A 20,457-nucleotide genomic window follows, 5' to 3' on the forward strand; every position below is an offset into this window, starting at 1 on the left:
GTCACCCCCACCTCATTGTAGACTGTAAACTCTTACGAGCAGGGTCGTCATTATTTTTGCTTTATTTTATTATCTTTCGTGATGTTACTTATGATTGTTGTATATGAACCTCTGAATTGTAAAGCGCTGCGAAATATGTTGACGCTAAATAAATAAAGATTATTATTATTATAGGATGGGAGGGGGGGGCACCGGTCCAAATCTTGCACCAGGGCCCATCAGACTCTAGTTACCCCACTGCAGAAGAGCATTCATAGCTGGAAACATTTAGGTATTTTTTTGTTATTTCTAACTTTTATTTTATAACTGCATATTTGTGTCTTCATTTTCTTGTTTTGTTCCTTTTCTTATAAGCACTGTACTTTGGTATATTAGTGCTCGAAACTTTCGAAAAGTTTGGTCCTTTTATGCTCTGAAGAATCCTAAGGGAGAGACTGTGGCCTACTGACTGGGTATTGTGGGGGACTCATCCCCCCGTTTGCTGCAGCCAATCAGCGGCCATTAATGGCCGTCAGGGCGCACATCTACCTCAGACGTGTAAGATTTGATGGCAGTGAGAGCAACCGCTGATTGGCCGCAGTGCTCACTTGGCATAACAATAATCACGCGAGTCTCGGGAGACGCTGGAACGGCGCCTGTATGGAAGGCAAATATAGATTGATTTTATTCTACACATTGGGTTACAGTAGGTAGGACCCAACTGAAAGCCCTCACACATTATAATGGATTCCATCAGGTTTACATAATTTTTCTGCACAAAGTACCGCATGGTGCAGCTGTGTGAGAACTAGAGAAAACCTGAGGTAACAGCCAGGAGTTCACTTATATACAAGCTGGCACAGGTCACGTGTCTTGGTCACTGTCGTTGCTGGACACGTGACTAGTAGCGTTTTCAGCCCCGCCCCGGGATGTGTTACGCTTTGTTGCCATGGCGGCGAACGCTTGGTAACGGCGGAGGCGGCTCATGCGCAGAACGGCGGTCGCTATGGATTATGGGAAAGGAAAGGCTGGCCGGTGCTGAGTATACGGTACCGGAGCCTTGGAGACGGGTGTAAACGGAAAGCAGGACTGAGAGGGGGAGCAGCGGGCGCACTCACGGCTCTGGCCTTCTCCTCTGCCGCTGAGCAGTGAGGTCTCCCGGTGTCCGGGATGGACCCTGTGGTTGTGCGGCGCACACAGGAATCACTGGGAAAGGTGATCAGGAAACCGCCGCTGACCGATAAACTGCTCGGGAAGCCGCCATTCCGGTACCTGCACGACATCCTGACAGAGGTGAGGACGGGGCCAGACATAAGGAGGGCAGCCTGTATGTGTGGGAACCACAGCTCCCAGAATCTCCTCACCGTTCATGCTGGGAGGTTGTATATAATGTCTGCTATGCATCTGTGCTGGAGAAAGAATGCCGTATACAGGGTGCGTGCAACTGGCCTGTCCTCCGGCCCCCCGACCGCCCTGTCCTCCGCCGCCGGCCCCCCCCGACCGGCCTGTCCTCCGCCGCCGGCCCCCCCGACCGGCTTGTCCTCCGCCGCAGGCCCCCCCGACCGGCTTGTCCTCCGCCGCAGGCCCCCCCGACCGGCTTGTCCTCCGCCGCAGGCCCCCCCGACCGGCTTGTCCTCCGCCGCAGGCCCCCCCGACCGGCTTGTCCTCCGCCGCAGGCCCCCCCGACCGGCTTGTCCTCCGCCGCAGGCCCCCCCGACCGGCTTGTCCTCCGCCGCAGGCCCCCCCGACCGGCTTGTCCTCCGCCGCAGGCCCCCCCGACCGGCTTGTCCTCCGCCGCAGGCCCCCCCGACCGGCTTGTCCTCCGCCGCAGGCCCCCCCGACCGGCTTGTCCTCCGCCGCAGGCCCCCCCGACCGGCTTGTCCTCCGCCGCAGGCCCCCCCGACCGGCTTGTCCTCCGCCGCAGGCCCCCCCGACCGGCTTGTCCTCCGCCGCAGGCCCCCCCGACCGGCTTGTCCTCCGCCGCAGGCCCCCCCGACCGGCTTGTCCTCCGCCGCAGGCCCCCCCGACCGGCTTGTCCTCCGCCGCAGGCCCCCCCGACCGGCTTGTCCTCCGCCGCAGGCCCCCCCGACCGGCTTGTCCTCCGCCGCAGGCCCCCCCGACCGGCTTGTCCTCCGCCGCAGGCCCCCCCGACCGGCTTGTCCTCCGCCGCAGGCCCCCCCGACCGGCTTGTCCTCCGCCGCAGGCCCCCCCGACCGGCTTGTCCTCCGCCGCAGGCCCCCCCGACCGGCTTGTCCTCCGCCGCAGGCCCCCCCGACCGGCTTGTCCTCCGCCGCAGGCCCCCCCGACCGGCTTGTCCTCCGCCGCAGGCCCCCCCGACCGGCTTGTCCTCCGCCGCAGGCCCCCCCGACCGGCTTGTCCTCCGCCGCAGGCCCCCCCGACCGGCTTGTCCTCCGCCGCAGGCCCCCCCGACCGGCTTGTCCTCCGCCGCAGGCCCCCCCGACCGGCTTGTCCTCCGCCGCAGGCCCCCCCGACCGGCTTGTCCTCCGCCGCAGGCCCCCCCGACCGGCTTGTCCTCCGCCGCAGGCCCCCCCGACCGGCTTGTCCTCCGCCGCAGGCCCCCCCGACCGGCTTGTCCTCCGCCGCAGGCCCCCCCGACCGGCTTGTCCTCCGCCGCAGGCCCCCCCGACCGGCTTGTCCTCCGCCGCAGGCCCCCCCGACCGGCTTGTCCTCCGCCGCAGGCCCCCCCGACCGGCTTGTCCTCCGCCGCAGGCCCCCCCGACCGGCTTGTCCTCCGCCGCAGGCCCCCCCGACCGGCTTGTCCTCCGCCGCAGGCCCCCCGACCGGCTTGTCCTCCGCCGCAGGCCCCCCCGACCGGCTTGTCCTCCGCCGCAGGCCCCCCCGACCGGCTTGTCCTCCGCCGCAGGCCCCCCCGACCGGCTTGTCCTCCGACGCAGGCCCCCCCGACCGGCTTGTCCTCCGCCGCAGGCCCCCCCGACCGGCTTGTCCTCCGACGCAGGCCCCCCCGACCGGCTTGTCCTCCGCCGCAGGCCCCCCCGACCGGCTTGTCCTCCGCCGCAGGCCCCCCCGACCGGCTTGTCCTCCGCCGCAGGCCCCCCCGACCGGCTTGTCCTCCGCCGCAGGCCCCCCCGACCGGCTTGTCCTCCGCCGCAGGCCCCCCCGACCGGCTTGTCCTCCGCCGCAGGCCCCCCCGACCGGCTTGTCCTCCGCCGCAGGCCCCCCCCCCGACCGGCTTGTCCTCCGCCGCAGGCCCCCCCCCCGACCGGCTTGTCCTCCGCCGCAGGCCCCCCCCCCGACCGGCTTGTCCTCCGCCGCAGGCCCCCCCCCCGACCGGCTTGTCCTCCGCCGCAGGCCCCCCCCCCGACCGGCTTGTCCTCCGCCGCAGGCCCCCCCCCCGACCGGCTTGTCCTCCGCCGCAGGCCCCCCCCCCGACCGGCTTGTCCTCCGCCGCAGGCCCCCCCCCCGACCGGCTTGTCCTCCGCCGCAGGCCCCCCCCCCGACCGGCTTGTCCTCCGCCGCAGGCCCCCCCCCCGACCGGCTTGTCCTCCGCCGCAGGCCCCCCCCCCGACCGGCTTGTCCTCCGCCGCAGGCCCCCCCCCGACCGGCTTGTCCTCCGCCGCAGGCCCCCCCCCCGACCGGCTTGTCCTCCGCCGCAGGCCCCCCCCCCGACCGGCTTGTCCTCCGCCGCAGGCCCCCCCCCCGACCGGCTTGTCCTCCGCCGCAGGCCCCCCCCCCGACCGGCTTGTCCTCCGCCGCAGGCCCCCCCCCCGACCGGCTTGTCCTCCGCCGCAGGCCCCCCCCCGACCGGCTTGTCCTCCGCCGCAGGCCCCCCCCCCGACCGGCTTGTCCTCCGCCGCAGGCCCCCCCCCGACCGGCTTGTCCTCCGCCGCAGGCCCCCCCCCCGACCGGCTTGTCCTCCGCCGCAGGCCCCCCCCCGACCGGCTTGTCCTCCGCCGCAGGCCCCCCCCCCGACCGGCTTGTCCTCCGCCGCAGGCCCCCCCCCCCGACCGGCTTGTCCTCCGCCGCAGGCCCCCCCCCCGACCGGCTTGTCCTCCGCCGCAGGCCCCCCCGACCGGCTTGTCCTCCGCCGCCGGCCCCCCCGACCGGCTTGTCCTCCGCCGCCGGCCCCCCCGACCGGCTTGTCCTCCGCCGCCGGCCCCCCCCGACGGGCCTGTCCTCCGCCGCCGGCCCCCCCCCGACGGGCCTGTCCTCCGCCGCCGGCCCCCCCCCGACCGGCTTGTCCTCCGCCGCCGGCCCCCCCCCGACCGGCTTGTCCTCCGCCGCAGGCCCCCCCCCCGACCGGCTTGTCCTCCGCCGCAGGCCCCCCCCCCGACCGGCTTGTCCTCCGCCGCAGGCCCCCCCCCCGACCGGCTTGTCCTCCGCCGCAGGCCCCCCCCCCGACCGGCTTGTCCTCCGCCGCAGGCCCCCCCCCCGACCGGCTTGTCCTCCGCCGCAGGCCCCCCCCCCGACCGGCTTGTCCTCCGCCGCAGGCCCCCCCGACCGGCTTGTCCTCCGCCGCCGGCCCCCCCGACCGGCTTGTCCTCCGCCGCCGGCCCCCCGACCGGCTTGTCCTCCGCCGCCGGCCCCCCCCCGACGGGCCTGTCCTCCGCCGCCGGCCCCCCCCCCGACGGGCCTGTCCTCCGCCGCCGGCCCCCCCGACCGGCTTGTCCTCCGCCGCCGGCCCCCCCGACCGGCTTGTCCTCCGCCGCCGGCCCCCCCCCGACGGGCCTGTCCTCCGCCGCCGGCCCCCCCCCGACGGGCCTGTCCTCCGCCGCCGGCCCCCCCCCGACGGGCCTGTCCTCCGCCGCCGGCCCCCCCCGACGGGCCTGTCCTCCGCCGCCGGCCCCCCCCCGACGGGCCTGTCCTCCGCCGCCGGCCCCCCCCCCGACGGGCCTGTCCTCCGCCGCCGGCCCCCCCCGACGGGCCTGTCCTCCGCCGCCGGCCCCCCCGACGGGCCTGTCCTCCGCCGCCGGCCCCCCCCGACGGGCCTGTCCTCCGCCGCCGGCCCCCCCCGACGGGCCTGTCCTCCGCCGCCGGCCCCCCCGACGGGCCTGTCCTCCGCCGCCGGCCCCCCCCGACGGGCCTGTCCTCCGCCGCCGGCCCCCCCCGACGGGCCTGTCCTCCGCCGCCGGCCCCCCCCGACCGGCCTGTCCTCCGCCGCCGGCCCCCCCCGACCGGCCTGTCCTCCGCCGCCGCACCCCCCCTCCCCCGACCGGCCTATCCGCCGCCGGCCCCTTCCCGGCCTGCCTGTTTGCCGTATTTTGCTTCTTCAAAAGGCGGTTATCAATTCTGTTTACATTACACGGTTATCGGGAAACAATGGTTCCTAGGAATAGTGCAGTGTGAATGCACCTCTATATGTACAGTACATTCAGCAGATTTGGCACAAGCAGTTTGCCTCAAATTCACTTCAGTATTTACATGTGTTACATGCAAGTTTTGCCGCTAATATTGTGGCATTGTGCAGGAGCGTACATAGAAATCATGGGGCCCAGCCCACTAGCAGAAATTCTAATTGGGCTCCCTACCCCCCCCCCCCCCAAAACAAAAGAAAAAAAAATTAACAATTGTAGGGGTCACAGAAGAGCAGATGTCACAACTTTCCTGTCTTTACATAGTCATTATTGCCCCCATAAAGTAATATGCAAACAAAAGTGTCCGCCAAGCACAGTATGATACCCCCATGGTGAATTCCCCCACATGCACAGTATAACTACCCTACTGTACTCTACCTCAACTCCCAAGGCAAAGTATGGTGACCCCAATTGTGACCCCCACACAGCTCTCCATGCATTATAATAGCCCCCACATAGTATGATAGATCCACATAAACCTTCTCACCTTATAATTGCTTGCATACAGTATAATGACCCCCCACATAGTATATGGTCCTCCATAAAATATAATGCACTCCCCATGGTCCTCCATAGAATATAATGCACTCCCCATGGTCTTCCATATAATAAAATGTTCTCCCCATGGTCCTTCACACAATATAATGCAACCCTATGGACCTCCATACAGTGTAATGCACCCCTATGATCCTCCATACAGTATAATGCACCCCTATGGTCCTCCATACAGCATAATGCACCCCCCATGGTCCTCCATACAGCATAATGCACCCCCCATGGTCCCCCATATTGTATAATGCACCCCCCATGGTCCTCCATATTGTATAATGCACCCCTCATATGGACCTCCATATTGTATAATGCACCCCTCATATGGACCTCCATATTGTATAATGCACCCCTCATATGGACTTCCATATTGTATAATGCACCCCTCATATGGACCTCCATATTGTATAATGCACCCCTCATATGGACCTCCATACTGTATAATGCACCCCTCATATGGACCTCCATACTGTATAATGCACCCTCCATGGACCTCCATACTGTACCCCCCATGGACCTCCATACTGTATAATGCACCCTCCATGGACCTCCATACTGTACCCCCCATAGACCTCCATACTGTATAATGCACCCCCCATGGACCTCCATACTGTATAATGCACTCCCAACCAAGGTCCTCCCCATACTGTATTATGGCCACCGGTCACTGATTTGATTTAAAAAAAAATTAAATACAGTACTCACCTCTCCTGGTTCCACTCGATGCTTCGGTCTCCTCAGGTGTGGTGTGAAGAGCCGGACATCTCAGGACAGCAGGCGCCCTGTAATGATGTCATCATGCCAACTGCTTTGAGACGTCACATGCTGACAAGAATGATGGGGATGGAAGCGTCTGCTGATGCTCCCTCTTCAATCATCATTGCTTGCACTGGGCCCCCCCTCCGGCCGTCAGCACGAGCAACGATGATGGAGGAGGGAGCGTTAGCAGATGCTTCCACATCCATTATTCTGTGTGGGTGCTAACTGGCGGAGGCAGGGCCTGGTGCGGCCCCCTGGCTCACAGGCACCATAGCAGTGACGTGGCCTGCCCCATTGGCGGTACACCACTGGTATTGTGGGTGACGTCACTCTGCAATGCATGGGTGAAGTCCGCAGGGAATTCTGCATAACGAATTGACACGCTGCGGATTGTAAGTCAATATACATGTAAATAATATTTTCTATGTGTAGATGAGTTCTGTTAAGGATTGCTGGTACTACATTACCCTGTGTATTTACCACTGGAAATTCCACACAGCAAATTGTCCGGTAATAAGTGATGTGAGTTCTCGGCCTTACAACTCGTGCAAACAACTTTTTTTCTTGTACAAGTGCGATCTGTGGTTTTCACGGATAGCACTCGTATCTATGATATTCTATGGAACTTTTTCTTTTCCTTGGACTGAGTGGTCCATGTAAAAAATCGGAGACTTGTTCAATTTTTTTTTTTTAATCTGAGAGGGTCGGATCAAAATCGGTAATGCAAGTCAATGGGTCTGTGGAAATCGTATCAAATCAGTCAATAAGTAATAGTCGCCTTAGGCATCATTCAGACATCAGTTTTTTTCATGCACGTGAAAAGCGGACTGAGTTTCACCAGGGATTTTTATTAAAGTGTCATCTGAGTTCATCAGAATTTTGTTCGATTCTCATTCGTTTTCCTCGTATAAGAGGAAAAAACAAAACGTTACCGACACTATAAGTCATGTGTAAACGTACCCTAATATAACTCTTATATCAGGGCCCTAATATTTTCTGCTTTTCTGTTTCAGGTTATTAGAACGACAGGGTTTTTTAAGGGCTTATACACGGAATCTGAACTGAAATCGGATAATATCAAGGTAAGTACTCCCAAATCATTCTTCCTATTTTTTATTCCTCCCTATTAATCCTTAAAGGGAACCTGTCATGTCCTGTCTACTATGTAAACTGCCCCCATTGCGTTGTTAGTGATGCAATGTGCATCACTGACACGCTTTTTTCATTAAAATCGGCGCTAATATCATGAGTATATAGCACTTATACCTTCTCGTTTAGTCATAGAGGTGTGATCCTTGCATTGTCAGGGTTGGCGCCGCTCACACGTTTGAATTCTGATGCGGGATGGCGCTGATATTACTGGGGCGCTTGCGTAGTATGACATGGCCTGCCAGTAACGCTTGCAGCACTGGGAGCCACACATGCGCTGTGACGAGTGGCTCCAGCCGCACACAGTGAAGCTGGGACCTACACAGCCTCATTGCGCACGCCCAGGGAGCCGCTCGTCAAAGCGGCTCCCAGGGCTGCAAGCGTTGCTGGCTGGCCATGTCATACTGCGCAAGCGCCCCATACTTCAATGCAAGCCGGGAGCAGAATTCAAATGCGTGGGCGGCGCCAACCCTGTCTGAATGCGAGGATCACACCCCTATGACTAAACGAGCAGGTAGGATATAAGTATATAAAGTGCTATACACTTATGATATTAGTGCCAATTTTAATGAAAAATTAAACAACGCTAACAACGAAATGGGGGCAGTTTACGTAGTAGACAGGACATGACAGGTTCCCTTTAATTTTAACTAAACTTACCATCACAAAACCTTTTGTCCAGCACTACCTGTCGTTTACATTGATCCTGTGTATCCCCATGGGCTCTGATGTCACGTGGCCACGTCCTTGGATACCAGCGGACGGGTCTATTTATGTCCATGGGAATTTGATATCACTGGCATCTATTGGAGGATTTTGGTGCATGAGATCAATGGAACTATTAGGATAAATGGGGCAAATGAAGATTTGGCATATTTCAGAACTTTTTTTTTTAAAGTAGGTTCCTTTCCTTTTTGCAGACAGCCTGTTAAAATGTAGATAGACTGTGCCTTTAAAAAAAAAATAAGTCTAATACAGTCTGAACATCTCATCATATAAAATGTGATCCTGTTCCTTTTGCTCCGTGTTCCCGAATCCCACCATAGGCTTAGCTATGTAATATGTGATGGTGTCCAGTGAAACTGAAGAAATTGTTTCACGCCTGAAAACATGGCACATTCCCGAGCTATCACTTACATGGCAACTGCCTTATAAACTATCCTGGGGTTGCCCAGTTACACTTGACTACAAGGGCTAGTTACAATGGCTGATATTAATGGGAGGCTGCCAGGGTGGAACGATTGTAAGAAACCGTGCGGAGCTCCAGGAGTGTGGAGGTTTTTTTATGTGACCTGTGTGTCTGCTGGTATCTTAATCTGTTCACTCCTCAACAATGAAATTGCAACACCAAGATAGAAAAGTTGTTTAATTATGGAAATCATATTCTCAATAGATATGTTAATAATGCAACGGATTACAAAAATGGAAACAACATTTTTTAAAAATCTTGATTTATTCATTATCGAGTATGAGCGCCATGAATAGAAATCCCTGCACTTACACGTCTAAGCGATTATCAATGAGGTTATTAATGGTTGTCTGAGAAATATTCTGCCACGCTGAATTAACTTATCCTTTTAATTTGTGTTTAGGATAGTTGAAACTGCAATTTTTATGTATTGCATCCACAGGCAGGGCTTCATTGGTGTACAAACATGGCAGATTGCGTAGAGGCCTGTCCCCTTTTAAATGTTACTGTTGTGATTGAAGCAAGCTCAGATCACAATAATTACTCTTGGGTGCCTGCAATGTAAAGGCTCATTCACGTATGCGTTTTTTTGCGTGGAAGTCCTATCCGTGTTTTTCACGCATACTACTCATACCTATAGTAGCGAATAGAGCCGTCACATGTCCGTGATTTTTCGTGGACTGAGCGATCCGTGCAAAATCGCCGACACGTGTCCAACGTTGATCCGAGTGTCAGATCAAAATCGGCAATGCAGTCTATAGGTATGTGAAAAAATCAGACAGCACTCTGATGCCATTTGAGTGCTGTCTGTTTTTTACGGACTGCTACCATGTGTTCCTGAAAATAAGACAGGGTCGTATATTATTTTTTTGCCTCCCTTCCCCCTTCTAACCCCCGCCCTGACTGTAACTAGGGTTTAATTTTGTAGGGCTTATATTTCAATCATACTCCACAAATGCTATAAAATCATGCTAGGACTTATTTTTGCCGTAGGTTTCATTTTTGGAGGCACACGGTAGATAGGAAGAGGTGGAGAAACTTTTTTTTTTCTTTGTCTCTCATCTGAGAAAAACTGCTGAAACTCAGACCAATGTCATGCTGGGAAGCATATTTACCTTCAAATATAGGGTTAATCTGTAGGTAAATAGTGTTAAAATCATGCCTGCCTTACTGGAAGCTAAAACACAGAGGCCAAAATACAGTATGGACTTTGCCTTAAAGGGGTTGTCCACTACTATTGAAAATAGGCCGATGTGTTTTTATGATGAAAATAAGTGTCTTTGTAAATACCTTGCACTGGTGTTACTGCCTGTGAGCGGCACTATAGCTGGCCGCTAACAGGCAGCACGTGACCCCCCGCTAATGTCACGTCAAGTGAGGTGTGACATCAGTGACGCAGTCCTTGTGGTGGCTGCTGGGTTGTGGGTATGGTTACCCCGCGCGTCACACCCAGCATCCACTGCGCGCTTTCCCAATGAATGGGGAGAGGGAGAGCGCGCGGTGGATGCTGGGTGTGACACGTGGGGTAACCCCACCCACAGCCCAACATCCACCGTGGAACGCAGAAGAGAGAGACCCCCGGCTGCATCCGGATCATGACGTGACATCAGCGGATGTCAGAGTCGGCTGCAGCCGGGGGTCACGTGATGCAGTAACTGCAACGCAAGGTAATTACAAAGAAACTTATTTTCATCATAAAAATACATTGGCCTATTTTCAATAGTAGTGGACAACCCCTTTAAATGAGTCACTAGTGAGAGAGTATGAGTGACCCTGTTAATGCCGCTGGCTTTATTCTCAGCTAATCGGTGGCCAGCACGGTTTGCTATTTGCCCTCCTACAAGTTAATGGTGTCACATGTACCCATGATGCAATTTGTCATCATCTTCTGATCACTAGTGTCCATTCAACAAAGTTGCAACACGGGACTGTGTTGCTGCAACATAAGATCTAGAAATGGTGAAGTATAATCCCTGCCAGTGTAAATGCAGGTCAGTCAGTGCAGATTTAAGCTGTACTAAGCTGAAGACCTGTAAGACTAAGGTCATTACAAAGTTTGCCAGACATCCATTCGGTATTTGTCTATTTGTGTATATTGACTGTCAACCCTTGGAAGGCCGTCCTGCCAGGTAACAGGCCAGCTTTTATTTTCCAGAGTGTATTATCCATACTCTAATGTGGATTCATACAGTACTTTTGACTGTCCTTAAAGAGGTTTTCCACTACTAATTTCACCTGCTTTCATAATTCCTAACTCCTCTTAACTATCAGTTTTCTAATATACTCCTACCTGCTCTGCTCCTGTAAGCTCATCTTTATGTGGGTGATATTGTCTTCTGTTGTGATTCTGGCTCTGCTACTTCCGGTCTGGAAACTGGAATCGGATGTAATGAGCAGCGATTGTCATTAATGGGGGCTGGGCTAACTCTGTGAGTGACAGCAGCCTGCTCAGATCAGACTTCACTCTCCTCTTCCTGGATCCTGCTGCGAGTTCTGTGCCTTCAGCTAACAACCACTGAAATGTGTTGCTGGTCATTAGAAAGCGTATAACAGGGCTTGTCAGCTGAAGGGCTGGCACTTCAAAGCATAGGGACTTCAAAGCATCGGCAGAGTCAATCTGCACCATGCATAACAGAGCTCAGATCAGGCTCCACTCTCCTGTCTGCTTGGATCCTGCTGAAACTTTGCAGTGCAGTCCCTTCAGCTGACAAGCCCTGTGATATGCTTTAGAATAACACGAAACACATTGCAGCTCTTGTCAGATGAAGGCACTGCCCTCCAAAGCATCGGCAGGATCTTTGCAGAGGAGGAGAGTGAAGTCTGATCTGAGCATGCATGCTCAGACTGCTGTCACTCACAGGTAGTCCCGCCCCCACCAATGATATGCTCTTCTCAGTATGTTCGATTCAGGTTTCCAGATCGGAAGTAGCAGAGCCAGACTCTTAACAGAAGACTAGATGAGTTTACAGGAGCAGGGCAGATAATAGGAGTATATTAGAAAACTGATAGTTAGGAAGAATTAGGAAATAAGAAAGGGGGTGAAATTAGTAGTGAAAAACCTCTTTTTAAATGGAAACTGACATCATACTCATCCTCCCCGAACCACAGGCGACAAGGAGAAACCTGCAAGTCATGGGGAACAAGATGGGGGAGAAGTAATAGCATTTCAGAGTAAAACCTACCTGGTTGCATTCACACAGGCAGCGCCTGATTCATGCTGCCTGTGGTTCAGTCAGCATAAATCTAATGACTGGTTCCTTCTAATGGAAGATGGTTATTCAGGATAGCTGCTAGAACCCACCACCCAGAGCCTTTTCTATTAAGCCTAATCACTTACATAGTCTATGGAATTTTAAAGGGGTTATCTGGTCTAGAACAACAAGTCTGCAGACACTCTGTGTGATTGCAGACTTGTGAATCCTCCCAGCACGCGCTCTGTGCACTGTGAGGATTCGCCGGTGTCTACGCTGGGAACGGCGGTCAAGCATGCGATATGCTTACTCCTGGCCAGAACCCGACTAGTGGGCTTGGCCTTGCTCAATACTGAGTGAGGTTGCGCCCAGTAGTCGGGTGCTGGCCGGGAGTAAGCATAATGCATACTTGACCTCAGTTCCCAGCGTAGACACCGGCAAATCCCCGCCGAGCAAGGTGCGTGCACTGGGAGGATTCACAAGTCTGCAGTCACACAAAGTGACTGCACACTTGTCATTCTAGACTGGACAACCCCTTTAAGTAACGCCCCAAATATTTTTTGCTATGTTCTTCAATCCTAGGATAAAGACGCCAAAATCAGCTTCTTACAGAAGGCAATAGATGTCGTCATTCTGGTCTCCGGGGAGCCTCTTACGGTCAAACCAGCTCGTATTGTGGCAGGACATGAACCAGACAAGACCAATGAGCTCCTTCAAGCCTTGGGAAAATGCTGCCTGAATAAAGTAAGTGCTAAGAACTCTGCTAGTTTACATCTGACCGCAAGATCACATGCAGGAGGAGCTGAATGTACTGACCGTTTCCCATGTGTCCTGCCACTGCTTTCATTGTCTGTGGAAGTGACTGATTGCCAACCCTCTCCTATAGACTGTGGTTGTAGCGGCAGGATGCATGAGTTAAAGTGTTTTCTCCCTTTGTTGTAATCCAGGAGCTAATATTTTATTCCTTTGCAGCTCCTCCAAATGAGAAATTAGACATTACATGACACCCATTTGGGTCTAATAGGTAATATTTCTGTTTATGGTGAGTGACATGCCAGGGTAAGGAGGTTTATAGATAGTGCAGTGCTCTTCTGGGAAATTAAATATGCAAATTGTCTCTTCAAAGGAGAAGAGGATTTGAACTCTAGTGCCACCTATTTTAATCAGCGATCCTATAAGTCAATATCGACCCTCTAACAAGCCTTGCCACATGACTTAGGATAAAAGCCAAACCAGAATCTTAATTTGCAGACACGTGTTTTGGAGTATTGCACCTCATCAGTGAAAAGCACGAGATACGTGTTTTCCACTGAGGAGAGGCAGCAAGGCTCATTAAAGGGTCAATATTGACTTTTAAGATAGCTTCTTCGAATAGTTGGCACTAGAGTTGAAGTCCTCTTCCTCTCTGAAGAGACAGTTTGCATATGACGCTCATTAAAATGAATGGTAAATAGGCTGTCCATGCAATGAGTGGTCATGCAGAGAGGGACAGCGGACACCCTAACTAGCAACTCTGCGCTATGGCTAATCCATGAGGGTTCTGAAATAATAATCTACATGTATCCATCCCATGTGCGATCAGCAGGTTGTTTGGCAGCATTATGCTGTGGTCACACCGTGTACCTTACATTCTTTTTCTTTTTAATCAGCTGTCCAGTGACGATGCCGTAAAGAGAATATTATCAGGAGAAAAAGTAGACCCCAAAGGCAAGCCCCCATCAAGTACCAAATCTCAAGATAAAGAGAACAGAGAAGCAAAGGATGAAGAGAGGAGAAGTCACAAGGAGAAAGAAGTACGTTAGAGTCACTGATGGGAATTTGCTGTGCACGTCGGAAACCCTTAACTTTGATACGTTCATTTATGAAGGGATATGCATGAAGTCCCAAGGATTGATTAAATATGTACAAACATTGTAAGTTAATTTAAGGAGGCCATGCAACCAAGACTACCAATAAGTGACTTTTAAGGAGTTGTTCAGCCTCTTGTTTTTATTGTGAGTGCAAAAAAACATAGAACTCACAAATGGCTTGCATGAATTAAGAAAGCTGTCCCTATCTCAAGATGTCAGCGTTCCTGGCACCTATACTTTCAGCTTTGTTTCGACAGAGGATGAGTTTCCTTATTCGACAAGTGACTAGTGGTGTGTTTGAAGGGGGCTGGCTGCCTCATTTTAGTAACTAAGACCCATTCATTGACAGAGAAGACGGCTGCTTAGCTATTGAATGAGCCAATCAGCCAACTCTCTTCTCTCCATCTCTCTGAAGTAATGAACTTGTAAATGGAGAGAAGTTGACTTCTAGTCGTTAGTACACATGGTTTAAAGGGGTTGTCCATGACCCCCATCAATCCCAGATTGATGGCCTATTCCATGGATAGGTCATTAATATATTAGTCCCAGACAACCCTTTTAATGGGCATCACTTTTAAATAAATATAAATATCAGACAAATCATTTTCAATCTAATGTTCATGATATAATGTTTTTTCTTTTGCTCTACTTTTAGGACAAAAGAGAAACTGAAATCAGAGAAAGAAGTGGAAGCAGAGATAGAAAGGACAGGCAACAACTCAAAGAGGAAGAGAAAAAAGAACGGGAAAGACGGAAAGAAAGGGAGAGAAACAGAGAGACTGAAAGTAATGGTTTAAGAGAGGGAGAGAAAAATGAGAAAGAAAAGAACAGAGCGCGTGCGTCGCGGTCAGATACGGATAAAGAAAGAAGTAAAGAAAAGTCTGAGCGAGAGAAGGGAAAGGAAAGGGAGAGACGTAGTGAAGGGAGTCATGGAAAAGAGAAGGACAGAACGAGAGAGAAAGTAAGAGAGCGAGACAGAGACCAGGAACGAAGTCTGATCAAAGAGAAGGATTCTGATTATCGCAATCGTGACCGGGACAGTGATCACGGGGAACGCAGTAGGGAACGGGAGCAAGAAAAGACACGGAACCGAGATAGGGAGAAAGAACACAAAAGGGAGAAAGACCCTGAGAGGGAAAGAAGGAAGGAACGTGGAAGAGAAGGAAAGCTGCAAGATGAGGAAAGGTCAGAACGCAAGGTAACGCTGTGAGCTATTATTGTTGGGGTGCTGGCACACAATCACAGCTAAGTTGCAAGAAGCTGACCTTCCCCAGCAAATACTAATAACTTTTATCTGTCACTCGAGAGTATCATTTGTTTCCTACCCTATGTTACATCTCCCAGTTTTTACATTAATAAGTTTAAATGTCCATTTTAAACTAGAAAATCGATGCTAAAAAAACCCAAAACCCTTGTACTCTGATAATGCCTTTTTATTGTATGACCAGCAGGGGTTGACACGGTTGCATTAGCGTTACAGCAGTTCTCTGCCAGGGTTGATTTGCTTCTAATTCTTCAGATTTGCAGTAGTACATTGATTGGTCTGGTATCCCAGTACTGGGGAGCAGCAGCCAACTTTACTGCCCTTCTCTGGTGCTGGAGAGCTAGTTCAGGTCATGTGTATCTATAGGCTCTGCTGGCTCAGTGAGTAACCCATCCAGATTTTCAACCGAGCTTGGCGATCGACATGCGTTTCTCACTAATTGCAGCGTGTTACTAAGCGACAGACCAAACTTATTCAGGCCACAGCTTAGCAAACATCATTCATTGGGGAGTGTGACAGTATGCTGAGTCATATCTATAGGAAAACCTACTAATACATAAATATCAAGTATGGCAGATTGCTGGGGCTCAGCGACATGCTTTTATCATAGCAGACGTTCACTGTCTCAATATTCCTTTCATTTTAATTTAACTCTTTTAGGCCTAATTGTGCACATTTTCTCCTTATACCCAAATGATGTGTTTAATTGCGGACTATGATGGATGCCGTAACATACGGTGACTAGGATGGGTGCCGTGCATACAGTGGCATTGTCAATTACCCTAATGTTAAAAAAAAAAAAAAAAAAAAAAGCAGGGGCGTGGCGATGATGTAGTGGAGCTGAGAGGATGTGTCTAGGCAGAGCTCCCATAATCCTGACCCAATTCCTGCATTTATATTATCCAAAAAGGATTTACCCCGGTGATACTGTGGACCCCTGGGCTCCTGGGGACCTCCGGCTCCTGAGGAGGTGCGGTGTGCGGGCTCCGGTCGGATCAGATCCAGGAGAACCCAAGCGGGAGACAGAGCCAGCAGAGGACGGCGGCCATTTGCTGCTCCGTGCTTCAGCAGTTGGAGGCACAGCAAGGAAGAATCCACCTCAGGAGTGGCTAGCTGGACGGCGCACCGGACTCACAGAGGTATACAGGGAGGAAAACGTGGTGTGAGCTCCGAAAAATGAGCCCCGCGCTCCCTCATTAATGACATAGACCGCGTGCTAGCGCCCGCCATTGTACTTGTACTAGTGCTTTCACTATCACCTCCGTTGCTCAGAACTGGGGCGGCGGTTGCTACGGCAGTCTGCTGACAGCGCAGTACACCAGACCGCACGCTGAGGTCTGCTACAGGACTCTTATACTTTGCATTCACCGCTCAGAGGCTGGGGTCATAATTGGTATAACAATTTGCTGGCAGGACAGTAGATTAGATTACTTACTGGAGTCTATCTCTGTACTTTCACTGTCACCTCCCCAGTCCCGAGGCTGGAGCCATAGATGATGCAGTAGCCTGCTGACAGTGCAACATATCATATCTGCAAAAAGACCTGCACAACAGACTGGGCTAGTCATAGAGCTCACTAACCAGACCATATTGACTCTCTACATTGCTGAAATCCATGCCAGTTTTTTTCAAGTTGCTCTATTACTCTGCTTAAGACTGTATGTACTGGTTCACATTATTAGTAAACCAGGAAAACTGTACTTACATCTCATAAAAGTACTACTTCAGTTGGGAGCAAGGGAGGAAGAGAATATACCTTACCATCTTGCTGTTTCTCATGAACGTTAACTATGAGCCGCTCAAAGAGTTTGGGGGTGGCTGAAAAGCTAAAAGAATTTGCAAGAACTGACCCCCCCAGACAACTCACGATCTTTTAGAAATAACCCATTAAATGTTAAAGCCGCAGACCAACGTAAAAATCGCGCTTCTGACAGTGAAGAAGGTGGAGATCAAGAAGATTTAACTCTTGAGACAGGCATCTGAACAATTAATGCAAGCCATATCTTTAACTAGGACATCCCTGACTGGGAAAATAGAGGAGGTGCATTCTGAAGTGGGACGTCTCCGACAGGATATGCAAGCCATGGGGGGGCACATCACGGAAGTCGAATCAAGAGTGTCCCACCTGGAGGATAACCTTGCACCTATGGAGACTAAAGTGATGAAGGTGGCTGGTTCCATAAATGCCTGGAGGCAGAAGGCGGATGACTTGGAGAATAGAATGCGCCGGAATAATATCCGAATCATTGGATTACTAGAACGCTCGGAAGGTGAGCGACCTGAGCAATTCTTGGAAAGCTGGCTCAAGGACACTTTAGGGCATGAGTTCTCTCCAACATTTGCTGTGGAAAGGGCTCATAGGGTCCCCACAAGACCCTCCCCCCCCCGGGCACTCCACCGCGACCTTTTCTGGCACGCCTCCTAAATTGCAGGGACAGGGACACTATTCTTCATATGGCTCGGCAAAAAAGTCCCATTAAATTCAACAATGCCACAATATCAATATTCCCAGATTTCTCTATGGAGCTTCAGAAACAACGGGCTCAATTCATGGAGGTCAAGAAACAACTCAGACAAAGGAATATTCTGTATTCAATGACCTACCCAGCTCGACTCCGAATTGTTTGAGGGTTCCACCATATTTTTTTACAACCCCAGCGGAGGCCGTGGAATGGCTGCAGTTCCACACAGGAGCAAATGGAAAGTAGCCCTGATTTGTTTGCCGCCGTCCCTATATGTGTGCATAGGAAATAGAACTCTCTCAATATTTGTAATGATAGGAGCTCTTTCCGCCAGCGTCCAATATAACAACAATACCGGACACTGTGTTCAGTGAAGGTACCCTCTTTTTGGAATATGACAGGAGCATGAGATTGTGCTCATTCTTGAACTTTATTTTGTTCTTTCTTGTTTTAGTTTTGATAGTTAATGTTTATATAGATACTGCTGTCAAGACACCAATTAAGTTGCCTGCAAAATTTAACCTGTGTGACAATGTACAGTACAGACCAAAAGTGTGGACACACCTCATTTAAAGATTTTTCTGTATTTTCATGGCTATGAAAATCCTACATTCACACTGAAGGCATCAAAACTATGAATTAACACGTGAAATTATATACTAAACAAAAAAGTGTGAAACGACTGAAAATATGTCTTATATTTTAGGTTCTTCAAAGTAGCCACCTTTTGCTTTTGATGACTGCTTTGCACACTCTTGGCATTCTCTTGATGAGCTTCAAGAGGTAGTCACCGGAAATGGTTTTCACTTCACAGGTGTGCCCTGTCAGGTTTAATAAGTGGGATTTCTTGCCTTATAAATTGGGTTGGGACCATCAGTTGTGTTGTGCAGAAGTCTGGTGGATACACAGCTGATAGTCCTACTGAATAGACTGTTAGAATTTGTATTATGGCAAGAAAAAAGCAGCTAAGTAAAGAAAAACGAGTGGCCATCATTACTTTAAGAAATGAAGGTCAAGCAGTCCGAAAAATTGGGAAAACTTTGAAAGTATCCTCAAGTGCAGTTGCAAAAACCATCAAGCGCTACAAAGAAACTGGCTTACATGAGGACCGCCCCAGGAAAGGAAGACCAAGAGTCACCTCTGCTTCTGAGGATAAGTTTATCCGAGTCACCAGCCTCAGAAATCACAGGTTAACAGCAGCTCAGATTAGAGACCAGGTCAATGCCACGCAGAGTTCTAGCAGCAGACACATGTCTACAACAACTGTTAAGAGGAGACTTTGTGCAGCAGGCCTTCATGGTAAAATAGCTGCTAGGAAACCACTGCTAAGGACAGGCAACAAGCAGAAGAGACTTGTTTGGGCTAAAGAACACAAGGAATGGACATTAGACCAGTGGAAATCTGTGCTTTGGTCTGATGAGTCCAAATTTGAGATCTTTGGTTCCAACCACTGTGTCTTTGTGTGACGCAGAAGAGGTGAACGGATGGACTCTACATGCCTGGTTCCCACCGTGAAGCATGGAGGAGGAGGTGTGATGGTGTGGGGGTGCTTTGCTCGTGACACTGTTGGGGATTTATTCAAAATTGAAGGCATACTGAACCAGCATGGCTACCACAGCATCTTGCAGCGGCATGCTATTCCATCCGGTTTGTGTTTAGTTGGACCATCATTTATTTTTCAACAGGACAATGACCCCAAACACACCTCCAGGCTGTGCAAGGGCTATCTGACCAAGATGGAGAGTGATGGGGTGCTACGCCAGATGACCTGGCCTCCAGAGTCACCAGATCTGAACCCAATCGAGATGGTTTGGGGTGAGCTGGACCGCAGAGTGAAGGCAAAAGGGCCAACAAGTGCTAAGCATCTCTGGGAACTCCTTCAAGATCGTTGGAAGACCATTTCCGGTGACTACCTCTTGAAGCTCATCAAGAGAATGCCAAGAGTGTGCAAAGCAGTCATCAAATCAAAAGGTGGCTACTTTGAAGAACCTAGAATATAAGACATATTTTCAGTTGTTTCACACTTTTTTGTTAAGTATATAATTCCACATGTGTTAATTCATAGTTTTTGATGCCTTCAGTGTGAATGTACAATTTTCATAGTCAAGAAAATACAGAAAAATCTTTAAATGAGAAAGTGTGTCCAAATTTTTGGTCTGTACTGTACATCATATCTGGATAGGGGAACATGGGATCTGAAATTATATGTATGACCTGGAATGTGAGGGGTCTCAAATGTCCTCGAAATAGAATTACGTTTTTTTCACAGATTAAGCATCATCATCCTCACATTGTAGCTTTGGTTGAAACACACCTGACCAGAGATTCGGATCGCTGTGTGCAGAAATCATGGGTGCAATGGTCCATACATGCATTTCACACCAGTTACTCTAGATGGGTGTCCTTGTTAATACACAAAGACGTTAGATGGGAGGTCAAAGAGGCTCGGAGAGACCCTGAGAGACGCTTTATTTTTGAGCATGCATCGGTAGATCTGAAAGATTATGTCATAATGTGTATCTATAACCCGCCCCCAGCTAATATGGCAGTTCTTAAGAAGGCGGTAAGCGTTGCCCTAAATTATGCGGATCCACATGTTATGTGCATGGGAGATTTTAACCTTGTCATGGACAACGGTCTTGATAGACTCAGATTGGATGACAGAGCCTCCGGGGTGACCACCTCTCCATCCCAGTTATCAATGGAAGGCAATGGCTGGTTGGATCTGTGGA

At 51.8% G+C, this 20,457-nt stretch overlaps 1 protein-coding gene across 7 annotated transcripts in view; it reads left to right on the plus strand.

Annotated features, from left to right (window-relative positions):
• The first annotated feature begins 914 nt into the window (after positions 1–914).
• Positions 915–20,457, plus strand: part of TRAF3IP1 (TRAF3 interacting protein 1) — a 59,173-nt gene continuing 39,630 nt past the window's right edge. For 3 of the 7 annotated variants that reach the window (XM_073646736.1, XM_073646737.1, XM_073646735.1), the window contains exons 1-5: positions 916–1,272; positions 7,634–7,702; positions 12,732–12,893; positions 13,799–13,942; positions 14,655–15,197. In XM_073646736.1, coding sequence (XP_073502837.1) covers positions 1,150–1,272; positions 7,634–7,702; positions 12,732–12,893; positions 13,799–13,942; positions 14,655–15,197 — 1,041 coding nt within the window. In that variant the 5' untranslated portion in view covers positions 916–1,149. Of the gene's footprint in view, positions 1,273–7,633; positions 7,703–12,731; positions 12,894–13,798; positions 13,943–14,654; positions 15,198–20,457 lie in introns of all 7 variants that reach the window. The other 4 variants (XM_073646733.1, XM_073646734.1, XM_073646738.1 and 1 more) reach the window with 2 other exon arrangements.

This window comes from Phyllobates terribilis, unplaced genomic scaffold (assembly GCF_046119375.1).
Source record: "Phyllobates terribilis strain yellow unplaced genomic scaffold, ASM4611937v1 Scaffold_9__5_contigs__length_417890890, whole genome shotgun sequence".
Taxonomy (NCBI): Eukaryota; Metazoa; Chordata; class Amphibia; order Anura; family Dendrobatidae; genus Phyllobates; species Phyllobates terribilis.